General features: G+C 38.3%; 1 protein-coding gene and 2 long non-coding RNA genes across 3 annotated transcripts; 2 read left to right on the top strand and 1 right to left on the bottom strand.

Moving 5' to 3' along the window:
- The first annotated feature begins 652 nt into the window (after positions 1-652).
- Positions 653-1397, top strand: LOC110675748. Its single transcript, XR_002499757.1, has 2 exons — positions 653-1095; positions 1160-1397. It is a non-coding gene; the product is annotated as an uncharacterized LOC110675748 (long non-coding RNA).
- Positions 1398-6063: 4666 nt separating this feature from the next.
- Positions 6064-7038, bottom strand: LOC5568722. The gene is made up of 2 exons (XR_002500646.1): positions 6505-7038; positions 6064-6427 (listed from the first exon to the last, which is right to left on the bottom strand). It is a non-coding gene; the product is annotated as an uncharacterized LOC5568722 (long non-coding RNA).
- A 560-nt stretch (positions 7039-7598) lies between these two features.
- LOC5568817 (mRNA-decapping enzyme 1A) lies at positions 7599-11247 on the top strand. Its single transcript, XM_001658133.2, has 2 exons — positions 7599-8335; positions 9999-11247. Exons 1-2 carry the CDS (start codon positions 7888-7890, stop codon positions 10955-10957), a joined length of 1407 nt encoding a protein of 468 aa, XP_001658183.2. The 5' UTR covers positions 7599-7887; the 3' UTR covers positions 10958-11247.
- Positions 11248-16631: the final 5384 nt, after the last annotated feature.

Raw genomic sequence — 16631 nt, 5'->3', positions numbered from 1 at the left:
AACAACGTTAGGACATCCACCCACCCCTTAAAGCGTTATGAAATTTGTGAATGGGCCCTAAAAACTTGCAACAGACCAGAATCGAACGGAGGATCTGGCGATTGTCAATCGCGAACGCCTACCGCACGGCTACCGATACGGTTGGATTGAGAGGGAACCAAACGCAAATAAAAAGCGTCCATAATAGCTCAATCGTGGTTGGAATAGTAAATAGATTGAAAAACTCGTTCATGGTTCTCATTACCTCATCGCTTGTTTCAGTGCAGCTGGAGGTTAGAACAATGACGATGACTGTTGGGGTTTATTCACAAATTTCATAACGCCAAAAATGACCATTTTCAACACCCACCCACCCCCTCATAACGCATTTTGTAAGAATATTTTCCGAATTTTGTATGACCTGTAATACCTTGAAGACACCCACCCACCCCTTTCAGCGTTATGAAATATGTGAATGAGCCCTGAACATCGGAAGACCACACTGAAATGAATTTTATTGTAGAAACAACTGAATCCATGGTAAAATTAAGAACTGCACCAACGATTTTCAACCGACTACATTAATCTGTTAACTCTACCATAACATAGTCAACAAGAAAATATATTCTGTTTATTTAACCAGAGTTGTAGTATTTATGACTAGAAACATTAGGTCATATGAATAAAACCGAGCATTTGCTCATGCTCAACCTGGTTTAAGTAAAGTAAAGTCTTTGAGCATTTACTCAAAACCGTATGAATAAAACTATACTTTACTCAGAGTAAGTTCGAAATTCGAACATAGCTTTTACTCTGTCAAAAATGTTGTTTTTGTTTTGGTTATCCGATTGCTGATTTCGCAAAAATAAAAATCCAGTAGTGCTTTGGCGGATCTTTTGCCATGCTAGGGAAAAAGTGTGAGTTGCTTGATTTGCTGCCGCTTGCTGATGCACACCCTGGCGGAACATATTTATTAGCATCACGCCTACCGGGGAAGCGTCGGTGAACGCAGAAAAATCGCCTACCGGGGAAGCGTCGGTGAACGCAGGACACTAGTACACCAGCAAGGACTACAAATTGGTGCTTGGAGAACACCCAACCGGTCCGCTCGCTACGGTAAGTGATTTGTACTTATGTTATTTCGTGATTTAATTATATTATTCCTGTCTCTCCTAAACAGCCCTCAGTGGAGAACAGATGGCAATGCCCTTCAACAGAATCGGTGTCCAAGTGAAAGGCCACGGTGACGCCATTCAGAACCCCAGCGGAGTCGATTGAACGGTCGACAAGTTTCAGCAATGGAAAGAAAGGAAAACAAACGATCTGTCCTGAGTGGGTTCGCGATGCAGGCTACCGGATTGAGGGACCACATCCCCACTTGGCTGTTAAAGAAATGAATAAACTGTTAACATATCCTAGCCATGAGATAATTGCTTCTTGAGAAGTTTCGTAGAGATTTTATTTAAGTTCACTAAAAATAAAAGTTTCTACCAATAATCTTACCAGAAACAATCCATTGGCTTTGCCAACAATTCCGACTCCAATTCATTGAAAATCCGGCATGAATATCCTCAGGGTTTTTAAAGAGACTTTTCCAGATAAACTACTTCTTCTTTCTGGCGTCAAGTCCCTCCGGGTAGAAAGCTTATATTTCAGCTTAGTATTTTTTGCCATGTATATCGTGGGAATTCGAAATCGAAGAAATTTCCAACCAGTAAAGTTCCTTGACCTGTGGAATGCTTTATAACTGCACGTTTGTCGCTTTGACTATCTAGGTCCTCTAAATAACTAGTTATCTGAAAATAAATTAACAAATGATGGATTCGTCCAGGAACGTTTTAGGGAATTCGCTCAAGATTACCAACATTTTTTCAACAATTTTTCGATAATCTCTCCACAAATTCTTACGGATATTTATCCACACAGGCTATTTTAAGATTTCAAAAAACTACTTCGAATACTTGACATTTTCAGAAGGCACATACAAGAATTCTTGAGAAAAAAATGGTTAAAGACAAACTGGAAGAATTCTAGATGGATTCCTAAAGAAATATCAGAAGAAACCGCTTGAAGAATCACTGCAGGATTTTCTGGAGCAATCCTTGGAAGGGTTCTTAGTAAATTGCCCGGAGGAATCGTTGGAGAAATCGCTCGAGGAATCCCAGTAAAGATTTTACTGGAGAAATTCTTGTAAAAATCACTGGTGGCATGTCTGAATGAACTTTTGCGAAATATGTAGAGAAATCCGTAGAATCATCTTCGAGGTATCCATGGAGAACATCTTTGCAGAATTCCTGTTGGAATTGCTGAAGGTAGGTCTTATCGGAACTGGATGAATTCCTGTAGGAATCTCTAGTAAAATCTCTAGAGGAATTCCCTGAGAAATCGCTGTATTGATTACTGTAGAGATTATGTTGGATGAATTTCTGGTAAAATCTCTGGAGAAATTCTAGTGGGAATAAATAAATAAATAAATTCCTAAAGAAATCTCTGAATGAGTCTCTGAAAATTTTTAGTTTTAATTCGGGAGGGATTCTTGTGAAAATCTTTGGAGTTTGTATTGAAGGAATTCCAGAAGGATTTGACTGGTCTTAAAATTGCATTTTCGGTCAAAAGTTCTAAATTGTCAGCACTCAAACCTCTATGAGGATAAAAAAAAATAATTCATGAGTGATCCAATTCATTATATTTTCAAATTTCCCAAATTTTGGATATAATATTTTTTGTTTGGGAAGCTCAAATAGCCGTAGCAATAAACGCGTAATTATTCAGTAAAACCAAGCTGAGCGTCGTGGGTTCGAATCCCATCGATCGAGGATTGAACATTTTCTTGACTTCCCAGCATAGAGTATCTACGTACTGCCCATAAAGGCATAGCTGTCCCAGATGAAAAAAGTAGGCATTGAGAAAATAGCGCTCAAAGCTAAAAGATTTCCTTTTCATACAAATACTCATAATTTTGTAATACATTTCTGTATGGCCTATTCATTTGGCACCACCGCATAGATGACTCATTTTACTTCTAAGGTTCAGCAAAAAATATAAACTTCAATAAAATTCAGGTTTTGCAGTTGCTATTTGGATTCAAGGTTCATATAGAGACTGTTATGCCTTTATGTTTCAATATGGGACTGCACAAGCTTCATATTTTTCCAAAACATTTTCAAACAAAGTGTGTAAATTTTTATATGCGTGGTAAAGTATATATTGAAAGATGAATGTTGTGATGAAAAAAGGTGTTGCCTTGAAAATCCATATGGGACAGTTATGCTTTTATGGGCATCGTACCTGCCACATAATAATCACATTCAAAAATAATCAATAGACTAAGAAAACTCTCAGTAAAAGTGCTCATAAGAACATAAGCTGAGTAGCAGGCTCTGTTCCGGTTGGGACGTAACGGCAGAAATAAGAAGAAAAATGTTATGTTTAGTATTCCGTATGGTGTCGCACCATACATGCATATAAACTTCTGAATATGATAAGTAACAGTTTCTTCCGACATAGGTTCCAGGTGCCCTTGTGTCCAGAATGGCCATACTTACAAAATGTCCAGGGTTCCAAATCTTTCATATAAAGAAAAATCGGTTCAAAAATTGATTTTTGAGAGGTTTCCATGTCAGCTATAATTGGAGATATCGGTAAACTGTTGAAAACGTTCGAGTACATCTTCATTTTTTACAATTTTAAACGTAACTTTCGCGCTTTTTTCCATCTGAGCATGGTCAGTAGGTGCCTCAGGATTTGTTGAGCATTTACTCAGCTTTTACCGATTTATTAGGTCGTATGAATAAACTGAGCAAAAGCTTTTACTTTACTCAAATCCACCTGTCAGATAATTTTCCTGAGCATTTACTCAAGTTGGTATGATAAAACTGAGCATCTGAGCATTTACTTTTCGAACATCCAAATTCGTATGAATAAAGTGGTAAAAGCTGAGTAAATGCTCAGAAAATTCTGAGTCACCTACTGACCATGCTCAAATGAAAAATTGTGAAGAAAAAGAATGAATTTACTCGGATATTGAACTATTTCCACAACAATTTGGCTAACTCCAGGTAAAATGGCATTTTTTGCACCTTCCGCTGCCTACAAACTTAAATTCTGAAATCAATCTTGGGAAATGGATTCGCCGTGAACCATACAGCGCATATCTTGGTAATTGTTCACCGAATCTCGGTAAAGAAATTACTGAGATATCGATAAACGTTTACCGAACCTTGGTTCTTAGCTGTTGGGTTCTCGGTTATTCCTTTTGCTGAGATCGGTAAAATAATTTAAGTGTGGTAACTGGAGTTAACAGTAGTGACCCATTTTTTATATGAAACTAAACACTATGAAAATAATAAACCATACTCTTTTTAGTGGAAAAGATGTTTCAAAATTTTATCCAGCTCTTTTGTCAGGCATAGCCGAAGAATTTTTTTGGAGTTTTGCTTCAAAGCATTCAACAGGGATTCCACTAAAATTCCTTTTGGAATTCTTGAATACTTCTTTGAGGTATACTACAAGGAACTATTTCGTAAGCGATTTCAAAATTTCTTATAAGTATTGCTCCTCCCACTAATCCAGAGAGCTCTCTAATAACTGTTTGAGGATCTTTTTTTCTAGGAATTTTATTTATCATTACACTTGGGAGTCTCAGTGAATATTTCAGCAATACTTCATGTTTATTTTAGAAACCACTTTTTTCTGAAACGTATTATTTTTTCAAGAACATTTCCAAAAATAGATTCCGTATATTATTTATAGGTAATTTATCTTAGGTAATATTTAAGGATTTTGATATGTGCTCTAGACTCGACTAGTACACGACACTGAAGACGGTCTTACAGTCGAAATACGCGTATCTGACAAAGGATACAAACTATAGTGGAATTAAATGGTATAGTTCTAAATTCGATTTTACATTTATTTTTATGTAATCCACTAAACCGCTCGAACAGCTCAGAAATATTTTGAAAACTTTCTGTAGCTCTATACTGCCCATAACTGCATATTTGTAACATTCGACAAAAGTAGGCATTGAGTAAATGGAATACCAAATAAGAATTTTATGGCAGTATGGGACGAAACTAAAACTTCTAAAAATTACCAAGAATTCAAAAGTGCTTATTTGAGGCTGAAATTTTGTACAACTTCTATAACATACTGGGTAAATAGTCAGAAAATAATTCTGATAGAAATTTTATCGCTACTTCATTACGGGACTCATGTGTAATCTCAATGTGACTGTTATGCGGTTACAATTGCCAATGTGACAAAACAACTTGGTATTATTTCAGATTTTCTAGAACCATCTCACAGATTTCAGTGAATTGATCGAAAGTGTTTATCATTTGATGTCTCTCTCCGGTATTAACTCGAATTTGTCAAAATTGCCGAATGTGACAAATATGCAGTTATGGGCAGTATAAATATAGATAGATATTCTCAATACATTTTTAAGAGAGATTACTTAGACAATTGCGAGGTACATTTACAGGAAGCTAAAAAATATGGGTCTGTTAAAAGCTTCTTATGGAATCTTGACAAAAAATTCAGTTTTCTTCACTGGAAGTTATTTGAGAGTAATCGCTGCATGCATTCTGGTATTCTTTAAAAACCCTAAGATGTGTTAAGTGATATTTTCAAATAAACAGCTGGATGAATTTTTGAACTTTTCCTGATGACCTTGGAGTAGTTCGTAAATTATTTTTGAAAGAATTATTTTAACAAAAATGAAGTAGTTTTTAGTGTATTTTAAGACATATTTCCAAAAAAAAAACTGGATGGACCTTCTAAGAAAATTCAAAAGCATTCGTGGATTGAACTTCGGATGAATTTCTAACAGATCTAACAAAAAGCTTGGGGAAGTATTGGGAATATTCAAAGAAACCCCTCAAACTCAAACTCAAACTCAAACTCAAGGCTCAAAGGTTTGTAAATGTATTTTGAGATAACTATAGTAGTTTAGCTCGCAGGATGCCATTTGGCAGGCGCCTGTAGTTTTGGGGAACTTTGAGTCTCTTAGATCCTTCACTAAGTGCACATATTTCACCAATATGACTACTTAAGGAAATCTTTGAAAAATTGTAACATCCGTTTTTAGTTTCGTAGTTTTAGTTTATTCATCTTTTCAACGACCAGAGATGGCCATGTCATTCTCAAACCTACCGTCTCTCCGTTTGAGAAACTATTTTGCAATCTGCTTGTTTGCCTGTTTGCTTATCGCATCACCGTTGTAGGCGTTAACTGCAGTTCCATTGCCTTGTCCCGCGGTTCCTTCACTGACTACCGATCCGGTCGCCTGTGGCATGTTGAATCCACACATGGCAGCAAAATTATCTTGCTGGTGCGGTTGCTTGTTGTATCGACCCGCAGGACTCCGATCGACGTTGCTGTTTGGTGCACTTAAGTTGTGGCGATTCCGCTGGATATCACGATCATTTGCTGATTCGATGGGTGCCTATCCACCGATTTGGACAATTTGAAAGGAATAGAAATAAATATATTATAGAAATATCACAAGTGCAGAACACTTACCGTTGCAGAGGGATCGGTTGCCACCACACTGCAGACACATCCATAGTTGTGAAAACCGTGTTTAGCCCTTGCAGCTTGCACAGGATGGCTTCACTTTCCCCCGTTTGAGCTTTTCCGGGCTGTTATGTGGCTTCAGCAGTCTGCAGAAAACGGCAAAACATTCACAAGAACACTACTTTTTGCACCGCTCGGAATCTTCTTCTCTGCAAAAATCATCTGTCCAAAACAAAACAATATTTTTGACAGAGTAAATGCTAAGTTCGAAATTCGAACTTACTCTGAGCAAAGTACCGTTTTATTCATACGGTTTTGAGTAAATGCTCAGAGACTTTACTTCGCTCAAATCGGGTTGAGCATGAGCAAGTACTGGATTTTATTCATATGACCTATTCATACGAATCCCGATGTTCGAAAAGTAAATGCTCAAGTTCTCAGTTTTATCATACCAACTTGAGTAAATGCTCAAGAAAATGATCTGACAGGTGGATCTGAGTAAAGTAAAAGCTTTTGCTCAGTTTATTCATACGACCTATTCTAGATTTGACAAGTTTGGCATTGTACTTTTCACCATACTGTGTTGTACGGTGGGTGTCACGGATTGAAATACAATGCTTTGTAGTCGCGGCTACTATGGACATAGTCACATTTACTACACGACTCAGTTATTTTTACCAGATTATAGTAAACTTAACAGATTTTTGTAGTCGGTTGAAAATCGTTGGTGCAGTTCATAATTCTACCATGGATTCGGTAGATTATACAACAAAATTTGTTTGCGTGCAGCTGGTTTTGTTATGTAAACTAGACAAGCTGGTGAGTCGAGAATAAAGAGAAAATGGTAAACACTGAGCCGGCCGGAGTCAACTGTCATGAGCATCAGGATAATTGCATGGGCGGCGTTGATTGAAAAGGGGCAGCGAAAGCCAATGCGAAATCTGAGAAAGACGAAATTCAGATCATCAAAGTCTAAAAGAGTGGTAAAAAAAAATCACAATAATACACTTTCAAATGTTTCGCGAGAAAATTGTTCTAAAATGCGGTCTAAAAAGGTCTAAACAGTCATTGACCGCGCTCAATCGCGACGATTGACAGATGTGTCATCATTGCGCAAAAGTAAAGCCATCATCATCGTCGTTTTCCATCGGCAAGATTTTTGCGTGTGGCGATCGAAAGAGGTTCTTTTATTTTCAAATGAAAAATTAGAAATTCAAGTATCATCTGGAATAGTTTTGCCGTTTTATAAGTGTTAATCGTTCGTTGTAATTGTTGTCAATGTAAAAACTCGTTCGGCGTCCCTTAGAGAATAACGGAAGATTAGTGTGATAGCTTCCACGGAAAAAGTGTGAGCTGATTGTTGATTCGGCTATTGACGATTGGAAAGTGATGGCCGATCAGACTGAACTGCGTATGAATTTAGCTGCCATTCAACGCACGGATCCGTATGCAACCGATATTGTAAACTCGTCAGCTCACGTTGCATTCTACACATTCAACACCGCCGAAAACGAGTGGGAAAAGACCGACATTGAGGGGGCATTGTTCATCTACAAAAGAACCGCAAATCCGCTCCACTGTATTTTCATCAACAATCGCTTAAATACAAATTCGCTGGTGGAACCAATCAACGGACAGATTGAGCTCCAGTCGCAGCCCCCCTTCCTGCTGTACCGTAACAAACGGGCCCGAATCCGGGGGTTCTGGTTCTACAACAACTCCGAGTGCGACCGGATCCGGGAGGTGATTGCCAAGCTGGTCGAGGGCTGTAACAATAATCCCGGAGGCAAGAAAAAACCGGACATGGGTAAAACGCAGGCCAATGGTAATGGAGCAGGTAATATAAGGAATTTATTTGAACGGGATCATCCATGAATGGCGTAGCCGTTTAGGGAGGGTTCTATTTTTAGAGACCTGGTCTCTAAAGTCTCTTATTCTACATGTATTGAATTCTGAAACCAACTGCTACGAGCTCCAGATAAATCTTCATAAACTACTTATCTCTCTAAAAATTAGTCTATAGATTGCTCTACCAATTCCCCCAGAAATTTTGCCAGCGATTTTTTGAAAAATATTTAGAGGAATTTCTCCAGAATTTGCTCCATGCAATATTTGAGCACACCAATGCTATTATCGTCAGAGATTAAGGTAAAAAGGTGTAATACGCCCCTCCTTAAGTAAATACTGTTCTATCGCAGTAGCAAATGCATCACTTCTAAAGTTTTTTATGTTAAGATGTTCTTTATTTAGTTGGTCATGCTCTGCATGCAACTTTTCTTTCCAGGTTGATGTTTTTTTTATAAACGGTGCAAGATTTACGTTTCAAAACAACCCGGGCAGTATGCCCCTCCCATAGTATAAAAGTCCACAACGTTGTAGAAATGTTTCCAAGGAGAAGTCCACCACCTGCTAAGCTGAAAAGGTTCCATTAGCTTTCGTCTTCCAGTAAAAGTTTTTGTAATAAGTACAATAGTAAATAATGGGGTTCATTTACCCTGAGGCTTGCTTATCAGAAGCAAAATTTTAAACCAAAAACCTGATTTTCGATATTTTTAGAATTACTATTGATTGTTTAAACTTCTCAAAGAACATATATGCGCAACATCATTTTTTCGCAAATATTTAAAGATTTATTAGTTGACATGGTTTGAGAAGGGCCAAGTACTTCTCCAGTCTTCAATTATTTTTTTTTATCATTCGGATATTTGGATCCACTACCTGCAAAGCCATCTCACAGTAACTACTGGAACTTGAACAAAAGGGATTTTTGTTGTAGCATGGTCGGTATATAAATCTAAAACAATAAAACCATGTTAACACAATTTAAGCTCAAAACTAACTGCCGAATAAAATAACTCACCTATATCTATAGATATCGTCGAGCAGAACTTTATCAAGTTTTCAGTTGTATGGAATTAGAAGCTCAATTCTTCAACGAGAAGTAAATAATGGTTCCACATTCTAAAATATGTACATAAAACTATATAATTATTGAAACACTGATATTTACCCGCTTACCTTTAAAAAACTTGCAAGAATTCGTCGTAAATCCTTTATCTGCTAGCGAAATGAATGCAGTGGCCGCCATCGTGTCACTAAATATAAACACAGATTTTTTTCACAATAGAAAATCATATACCATGTATCTGATTTTTCAATGATTTAATGGATAAACGATGTCCAATAAGTTATATGTGAAATTCCAACGATTTCCATATGGTTATTATTTAAACCTCTTTGGACCTTCATATAGTCTTTATTGGGTGTTAATGAAACCTATCAAATATGAATTCTGATGCGTGTATATGATTTTCCAGATAAATATAATCGGATTAATTGGCTCAGTGTATATATTTTTCAGAAGAGTGGAGGGGGTAGCATTCGTCACCGAACGTTATTTTCAATGGAAAAATGCAACGTCATTTATGGATGGTCCGTTAGGAATGGATAAAGTAATTATCACTCAGAATGTTATTCACGGAGTTTTTTTTCTCCCAAAGGTAACAACGTGGACATATTCTCTATGTTAACCAAAGCCCAGGAAGACTTCAACAACAGCACTGGGAAGCCATCGGTTTCGGTGCCACAGCAGGAGCCAATTCCTCCGAACAGAAATCCATCAGCAGCTATCAACATCGTTCCTGATGCCCCACAAAGTGTGGTCAACTTTTTTGCTGCTGCAAAACAGCCAGCGGCCTCGGAAGTACCACTATTCCAAACCCTGATGTCCAATCCGGTACACACACTAGAACAGATCGAGAAGCAGCATCGTGCCACAACCCCTCAAAAAGAGGCCACCGTTACAGGTAAAATCACACCGGAAATAAGTGAGCTGGAAAATAGCTTCAAAATGATGGGAATACCCATAAATACGGGACCGGCACCGGTTCAAGAGCTTGGAAGTTCTCCGTTGGCTACGTTTCTTAGCTCAACCAACTTGGCAGCGGTTCGCAACAATAACCAGCCGATTCCGAAAACGAAACCCATTGAAATCAGTGAGCTTGAGTCTCGACACCAACAACAGCAACAACCTTTGCATGAGCTACTGAAGAAGTCGGACCCATTGCTCAACAGTTCCGGTTCCGGGTTGAATCCAACTTCGGCCATCGTAGGCGGAAGTGGCACAAAGCCGGCCCTAATGCCCCCAACCATGTTTGCATCCAGTTCGGGCAGTGCTGCCAAAGGGCTCACCGATTTATTTGCCAGTGCTGCCAACAAAAAACATCTGGAGCACCCGAACGGAAGCCAACCCGGATCGGTTACGGATTTGCTCTCCAAAGCCAACAACAACAACCACCACCCGCCACCGGGATTCTTCCCGATGGTCGGTGCGGTGGAACCATTGACCCAGGCACAGCTCATCCAGGCCATCAGCTATCTCATCAAGCACGATTCGGACTTTGTTCGGAAGCTGCACGAAGCGTACCTGAAGTCGCTGCAGGAGATGATGGCATTATAACGTGTGCGCGCGGAGGAATATTCCGACCGCCTGTTGCGCATCAGGCATAGTGGTCACAAGCGAGGTATGAAGGAGAAAAAGACTATTTAGGGAGCGAGAAAAGCCAGAGATCTTTTAAGCAGAGAATGACGAACTGAGGGCTGATTCTTTATTATCTTTATTATTACGGTTTAATTTCACCTTCCTTTTAAGACATATATTGTTCCGTTCTGTTATCGACTTCGTACTCCCGGCCACAGCACATTACACAGATAGAATATACGTTGCTCTAAGTAAAGCAAGTACAGAAATGGGTGTTTTATTTTGTTTCCTTCGTTGATTTCTTTATTATATATATTTATTATTTTATGGGTATTGGCAACACTACATGGCATCCAAACTTCAAACTTATTATCCGCCAATTGAAAAATGTTTGTTAGAAGACGGTCTCTAAGGCTCTATTTTATCCAAAATAGTTGCTTAATTTGTATGCAGTGAATCATGGTGCATAATTTTAGAGGCTTCAGTGAAACTTTCCGACTCTACCATTCCCTCAAAAATCGCTCTGGATTACCTATACTCTTTCATCTTGAAAGAAAGGATCGATCATGTAACTCACGCCCTGATTTTTGCACACATTTCCAATGGATCACTGAAGGTAGTTTTTGCAAAGGCTCACCGCATCAAAACAAAGGCGCCACTGTATATGGGATTTAACATTGTGACAGCATTGCTGTTTTGTCAAACACACAAGACTACGGTGGCGCTATCTATGCTTTCTATAGCGGCCGTTTTGGTTATTTTAATGATCCATTAATACGAAAAAGTGTGTTTAAGCCGCAAATCCCTAGTGGATTGATTTTTGTTCCCTCAAAAGCAAAACATTTTACTATTCAAACATTGATTGTTGAAATCGGTTATAAAAATATAATTGTGATTGGAATAATTACTTTCAGTTAATTATTTTAAAATTTTATCAAGGCATATAGGGTAATTTACTGCTTCGGCACCATTAGACATTCACCGACAATCAAAAATAAAACACCAAATTCACAGTTTTTGTCTATCGAAACATATCAATGAAAACATGAAATCTTCCCAGCTACAAGATCACAGCTTGATGGGACGTACGCATAATTTACTATTATTGATAACATAGTCTAAATCATGCTGATATAATCATTCAATTACTTTCAGAGCAGCCTTTCATGATAGGTAGCTCAATTGATTCGACAATCCCAATCAAATAAATATGTACTATGCGTTAGAATGTGATTCCATACTCATCAGATTGATCTTGCCTAGTGGAAAAGTCCGCGGCTACAAGATAAAGCCATGCTGAAGGCGTCTGGGTCCGATTCCCGGTCGGTTTTCATAATGGAGTCATTCCTTGACTTTCCAGGGTATAGGGTATCATCGTGGCTGCCATACACGCAGCGAACTGGACTATCGAAATTCATACATTTTGCCTTATGAAAGATGGAACGATTATCGCAATACGAACGCTTTATGTATCGTTTTAGCATCACTCCACATCAAGGCGTCGATAGGCGCGGGGTGTACGCACGAGCCTATCGATCGCAAGGTCCTTGGTTCGATTCCAGGTTGCTGCGAAAACTATTTTTGTTTTCAAATTTCGGTTTCATAAGGCAAATTTATAAATTTCAACCCGATTCCTTGTGGCGAATTTTCATAAGGGGTTCCTATGTTTATCGATAGTCCATTTGCCTGAGTGTACGATATAAGAATGCGAAAATAGCAACTTTGACAAAGAAAGATCTCAGTTAATCACCCCTATTCTTGTGTGCGATCGAATGCTCTTTCAATCGAGAACCGTTTTGCATTCCCGTTTACGCCAGCAAAATCAAATGGGCCACGAATTCGAACGAATAGGATTCGACTGTAAGTTGGATACGCCGTGAGCAAGAATGAGGGTGAATAACTGAAAGTGTACTTTTGACATTAAGCTGGCTCTGTTCCAGCGGGAACGTAAAGCCAACAACAGGAAGGTTAATCCAAAATACAAATAACGGTTCCAAAAGTAAAACGTCTATTTCTTTTCGTCGATTTTCTCTTCAGCTAATTTCTCGGCCTGGCAACAGTTTTCGACTACTATTTTTGATTTAGTAGAAAGTAATAAAAAGTAAAACAGATTTTTGAAAATTTAGTCCATTTGCGACATTATTATTTCATTATACCCGATCAGAAGGAAATTGCTATTAAATACCAGACTAAGGTATTCCATACCAGATAATTTCCAATACTTACCCTGCATTTTACCTCTTATGCAGGGCTTTTACCTCAAATACCTCAAATTATATCTCATGTATATTCTACAAACATCGAACTGATAATTAGATCAGGTGTACCTAAGTGATACGTGATGGATTTTCATAGAAAACTGAAATTTTTCAATACCACAAGCCAGAGGCGCGTTCACGTTCGAAATTATGGGTGGGACAAACGTTGCCAAATATTTTGTGTTCAATAAAGCTTAGGAAATTTGTATCGGTAGTGCTTTGTGAAGCCCAAGCAGGACAGTTTGGTTTTGCGTCGTCCGATTGATTTTGCTGACGGATTCGCGTGTTTTCGTCGCCGGAGATTTTTTTCCCCTGTTTTGGAGCGTCTTGCTGGGTACGTATTTGGGAAGGCCCAAGCAAGACGGTTTATTTTCGGGATGCCAAGAAGTTTTGCTGTCAGTGTCAGTTTTGTGTTCAGTCGAGAATGGATTACCAACTGGTGAGTTCGTTTCATGCTTATGATAACACATATTTTCTTGAACGCGTAACTTTTATGTAATATTAAAACAAACTTTGTATGGTTTGTCCACAGACAAACAGACGTCACACTCTCATCATTGTCCATCGACCACCTTTTCAACGGTCAATTCAAAAATATTGTAGGTGGCTTATCCACCACCTGCAGCGCTCGCGTCGTTTTTGTTCGTGTTTGACGTTTACACACTACCGCCATCTGTTGGCCTGTCGGCCAAACACACCGATTTTAGCATTGGGCGTATATGTCTTCGTGACTATGATTTTGATCGAGATTTGTTCTAAGTGTTACGTCTGTTTGTCTGTGGTTTGTCACTATAGGTGTCGGCATTATGCTTTTTCTTATACAATTTGAATATACATATATTTTTCTCTTTTTGACATTATTAAAAATTATCTTTTGAATTGTTCGACATTGTGAATGTTGACGTATTTTCTAAAACTTCTACCATATCGAGACAAAATGCACAGTAATACTCATATGTAATTTTCAAACAAACTATGTATGGTTCGTCACTACCAGACATCGTGTATACGCGCTTCACATCAAGAGCTTGAGATCAGCTTGCCATGAGCGCATAAAAATAACCGCGCGCTTGAGCACGTGCTATGGTGAGACACATTTTTTTAGATCTCATGTAGCAATGTACTAGCTCAAACGATCACATCTGCACTGGCTCATGCGCCGTCTCATGAGAAAATCTCAATGTGACAGTGCATTTGATCCTCGCAGGAGAAGGTTTCAGAAGCAAGGAAAAGGGATTAAAGTATGGATCAAACTGCCCGTAGGCAGTTTCAAAGGACTGACGTGATTCAACGCGGTTAAGATTCTAGAATCTGAATTGAAAAACTTGGGCTGGCCACCGAAGAAGCATAGGCATAGACCGAATTCGTATGCTTCCGTGGGGTCATTGCATGAAAGTACTCCTAGTAACCGCATGTGACGAGCCTCACGAGATGTCTCATGAGACTCGCTCACTAGGATATATTTTGTACGTATCTGCATCTCGTGTCTCACATTATCTGTGAGCTGCGATATGGAATATCGCATGGCACACTAGCTCATTCAGGTATACATGAGAAATACGACACTCTGGTCACTACAAGTGTCGGCATTATTCCTGTTTCATATAAGTTAAAATATATACATGTAATTTTCAGTTTTACTGTTTGCTGGATTTCCTATTCACATGGGACAATTATGCGTTTATGGGCAGTATACTGCCGTGAATCGCCAGTCAGTCCCATCTGTAAAAAGTAGAAATTGAGCAAATGGGCTGTGAAGTTTTCAAACTCGTTTTCCATGCGAATATTTAAAAAAAAAATGTATGAAAAATTTAAAATTTTTGTGAGCCGTAACGCTTGAGCATACTCTCCCCTCCCCCTAGAGCGTTACGTAATTTGTGGATGGCGCCTAAACAAATTTGACAAAAATAGAACAAACTGCTTGCCTTTACTCTCAATGAGATTGTACCAATCTAGATAACAAATGGATAAACAGCAAAAATCTGTGAATTTGTGAAGTTTTTTAGCACCTAAGCAACCCGACCAATCGCAACAGTTCTTTCAGAAAATTTTCATAATCTGCTTTTGATATTTCTATTTGATGAAATCATTTTTTAGGAACTAACTAAGAACTACCTACTTCCAAAAATTCCTACGGCAATTCTGAATCAGCCAAGAACTTCAAGAGAGTCTGATGTGGGCAGTGCTGTTAAATGTCAAAATTTTGGAAATATTTAAATGCTTTTAGCTCACTTGCATGCGATATATCGCATCAGCAAATATTAGCAACCGATGGTAATTCGGAAAAAGTCACCAGGAAAAATATTTTCCGATGACTTTATCCACTAGGAGCGTTGATATGAGCAATATTCAAATGTCAAAGTCACGTGAAATTCATGACATTTAACAGCTCTGGATGTGGGAGTTCTAAATAAATTGCACTAAAAATCGTCAAGAAGTTCAGCAATGCTTAAGGGAAGTATGCACTTTAACAGAAAAGTAATCGCCTATCTCGATGTGTAAGAAATTTCTTGCAAGAAATGCTCAAGAAAAGCATTTTTCTTTGATCGCAGTACGCAGTTGAAAAGAAATGTAAATTCACTGTAGAAAATTTCTTGACCATTTCTTCCCGCAGAAATTTTTACTTTTCTTGAGCGGAACAGCATACCTAGCTTTAGTAGATTATATCGAGAGTAATCGCACGTTCAGAAATCGCTAGCACCACCACATTTTACTGCTTCCAAAGATTCTACAAGTATTTTCGGATAATTGCTGTGACTGTTCTATCCAGGTGTTTTTGTGTGTAGTACATGTTCTATCCACTTCCCGCGCCACTGCCTCAAGCAGTCATCAATATGAGGTATTTTTAACTGCTTTAAACATTTTCCACTACCAAATTGAGATAATGACTGCTGAACAACACCTAATTATGATATGAATCAAAGTATACTATCAACTCGCATCTATCTATGCATACCATGTTTTAGTATCATACCATAATTAGATATTATTCTGTAGTCAATACCTAAAATTGGTATTATTATGGTATTGGAAAAATTGTTTAAAACAGGCCAGCTCAACGTACGGCCCGCGGGCCACATCCGGCCCGCGAGCTCATTTTGTGCGGCCCGCGGAGGGTTTGAAGATTATTTTAGTATTTGGCCCGTTAACTCCATCAACTTGAAATTTGAATATAAATATTAAGGCTAACTATTTGAATTCTCTGTTTGGCTTGGAACTAATATTTCAACTTGGTAATTATTTAAATAACATTTTTAAATCTTCTCGGATATGATATATGATTTCAGGAATCATTCAAAATCTTCGTCTTGTCTTGGATATTTTGCAGCTAAATTTCAGACACTTTCCGATTGGAGTTTTAATAACGGGTAAAATTGTGCGGAGATCAATTTGAA

Source organism: Aedes aegypti, chromosome 2 (assembly GCF_002204515.2).
Source record: "Aedes aegypti strain LVP_AGWG chromosome 2, AaegL5.0 Primary Assembly, whole genome shotgun sequence".
NCBI lineage: Eukaryota > Metazoa > Arthropoda > Insecta > Diptera > Culicidae > Aedes > Aedes aegypti.
The sequence above is the reverse complement of the archived record's forward strand: the minus strand, read 5'-3'. Positions and strand labels throughout refer to the sequence as shown.

Excerpts from the sequence above, each read along its gene's own strand:
- LOC5568817 (XM_001658133.2), top strand. The coding sequence starts at position 7,888 with ATGGCCGATCAGACTGAACTGCGTATGAATTTAGCTGCCATTCAACGC. Across the intron at positions 8,336-9,998 it reads GGCCAATGGTAATGGAGCAG|GTAACAACGTGGACATATTC; the intron begins GTAATATAAGGA and ends TTTCTCCCAAAG.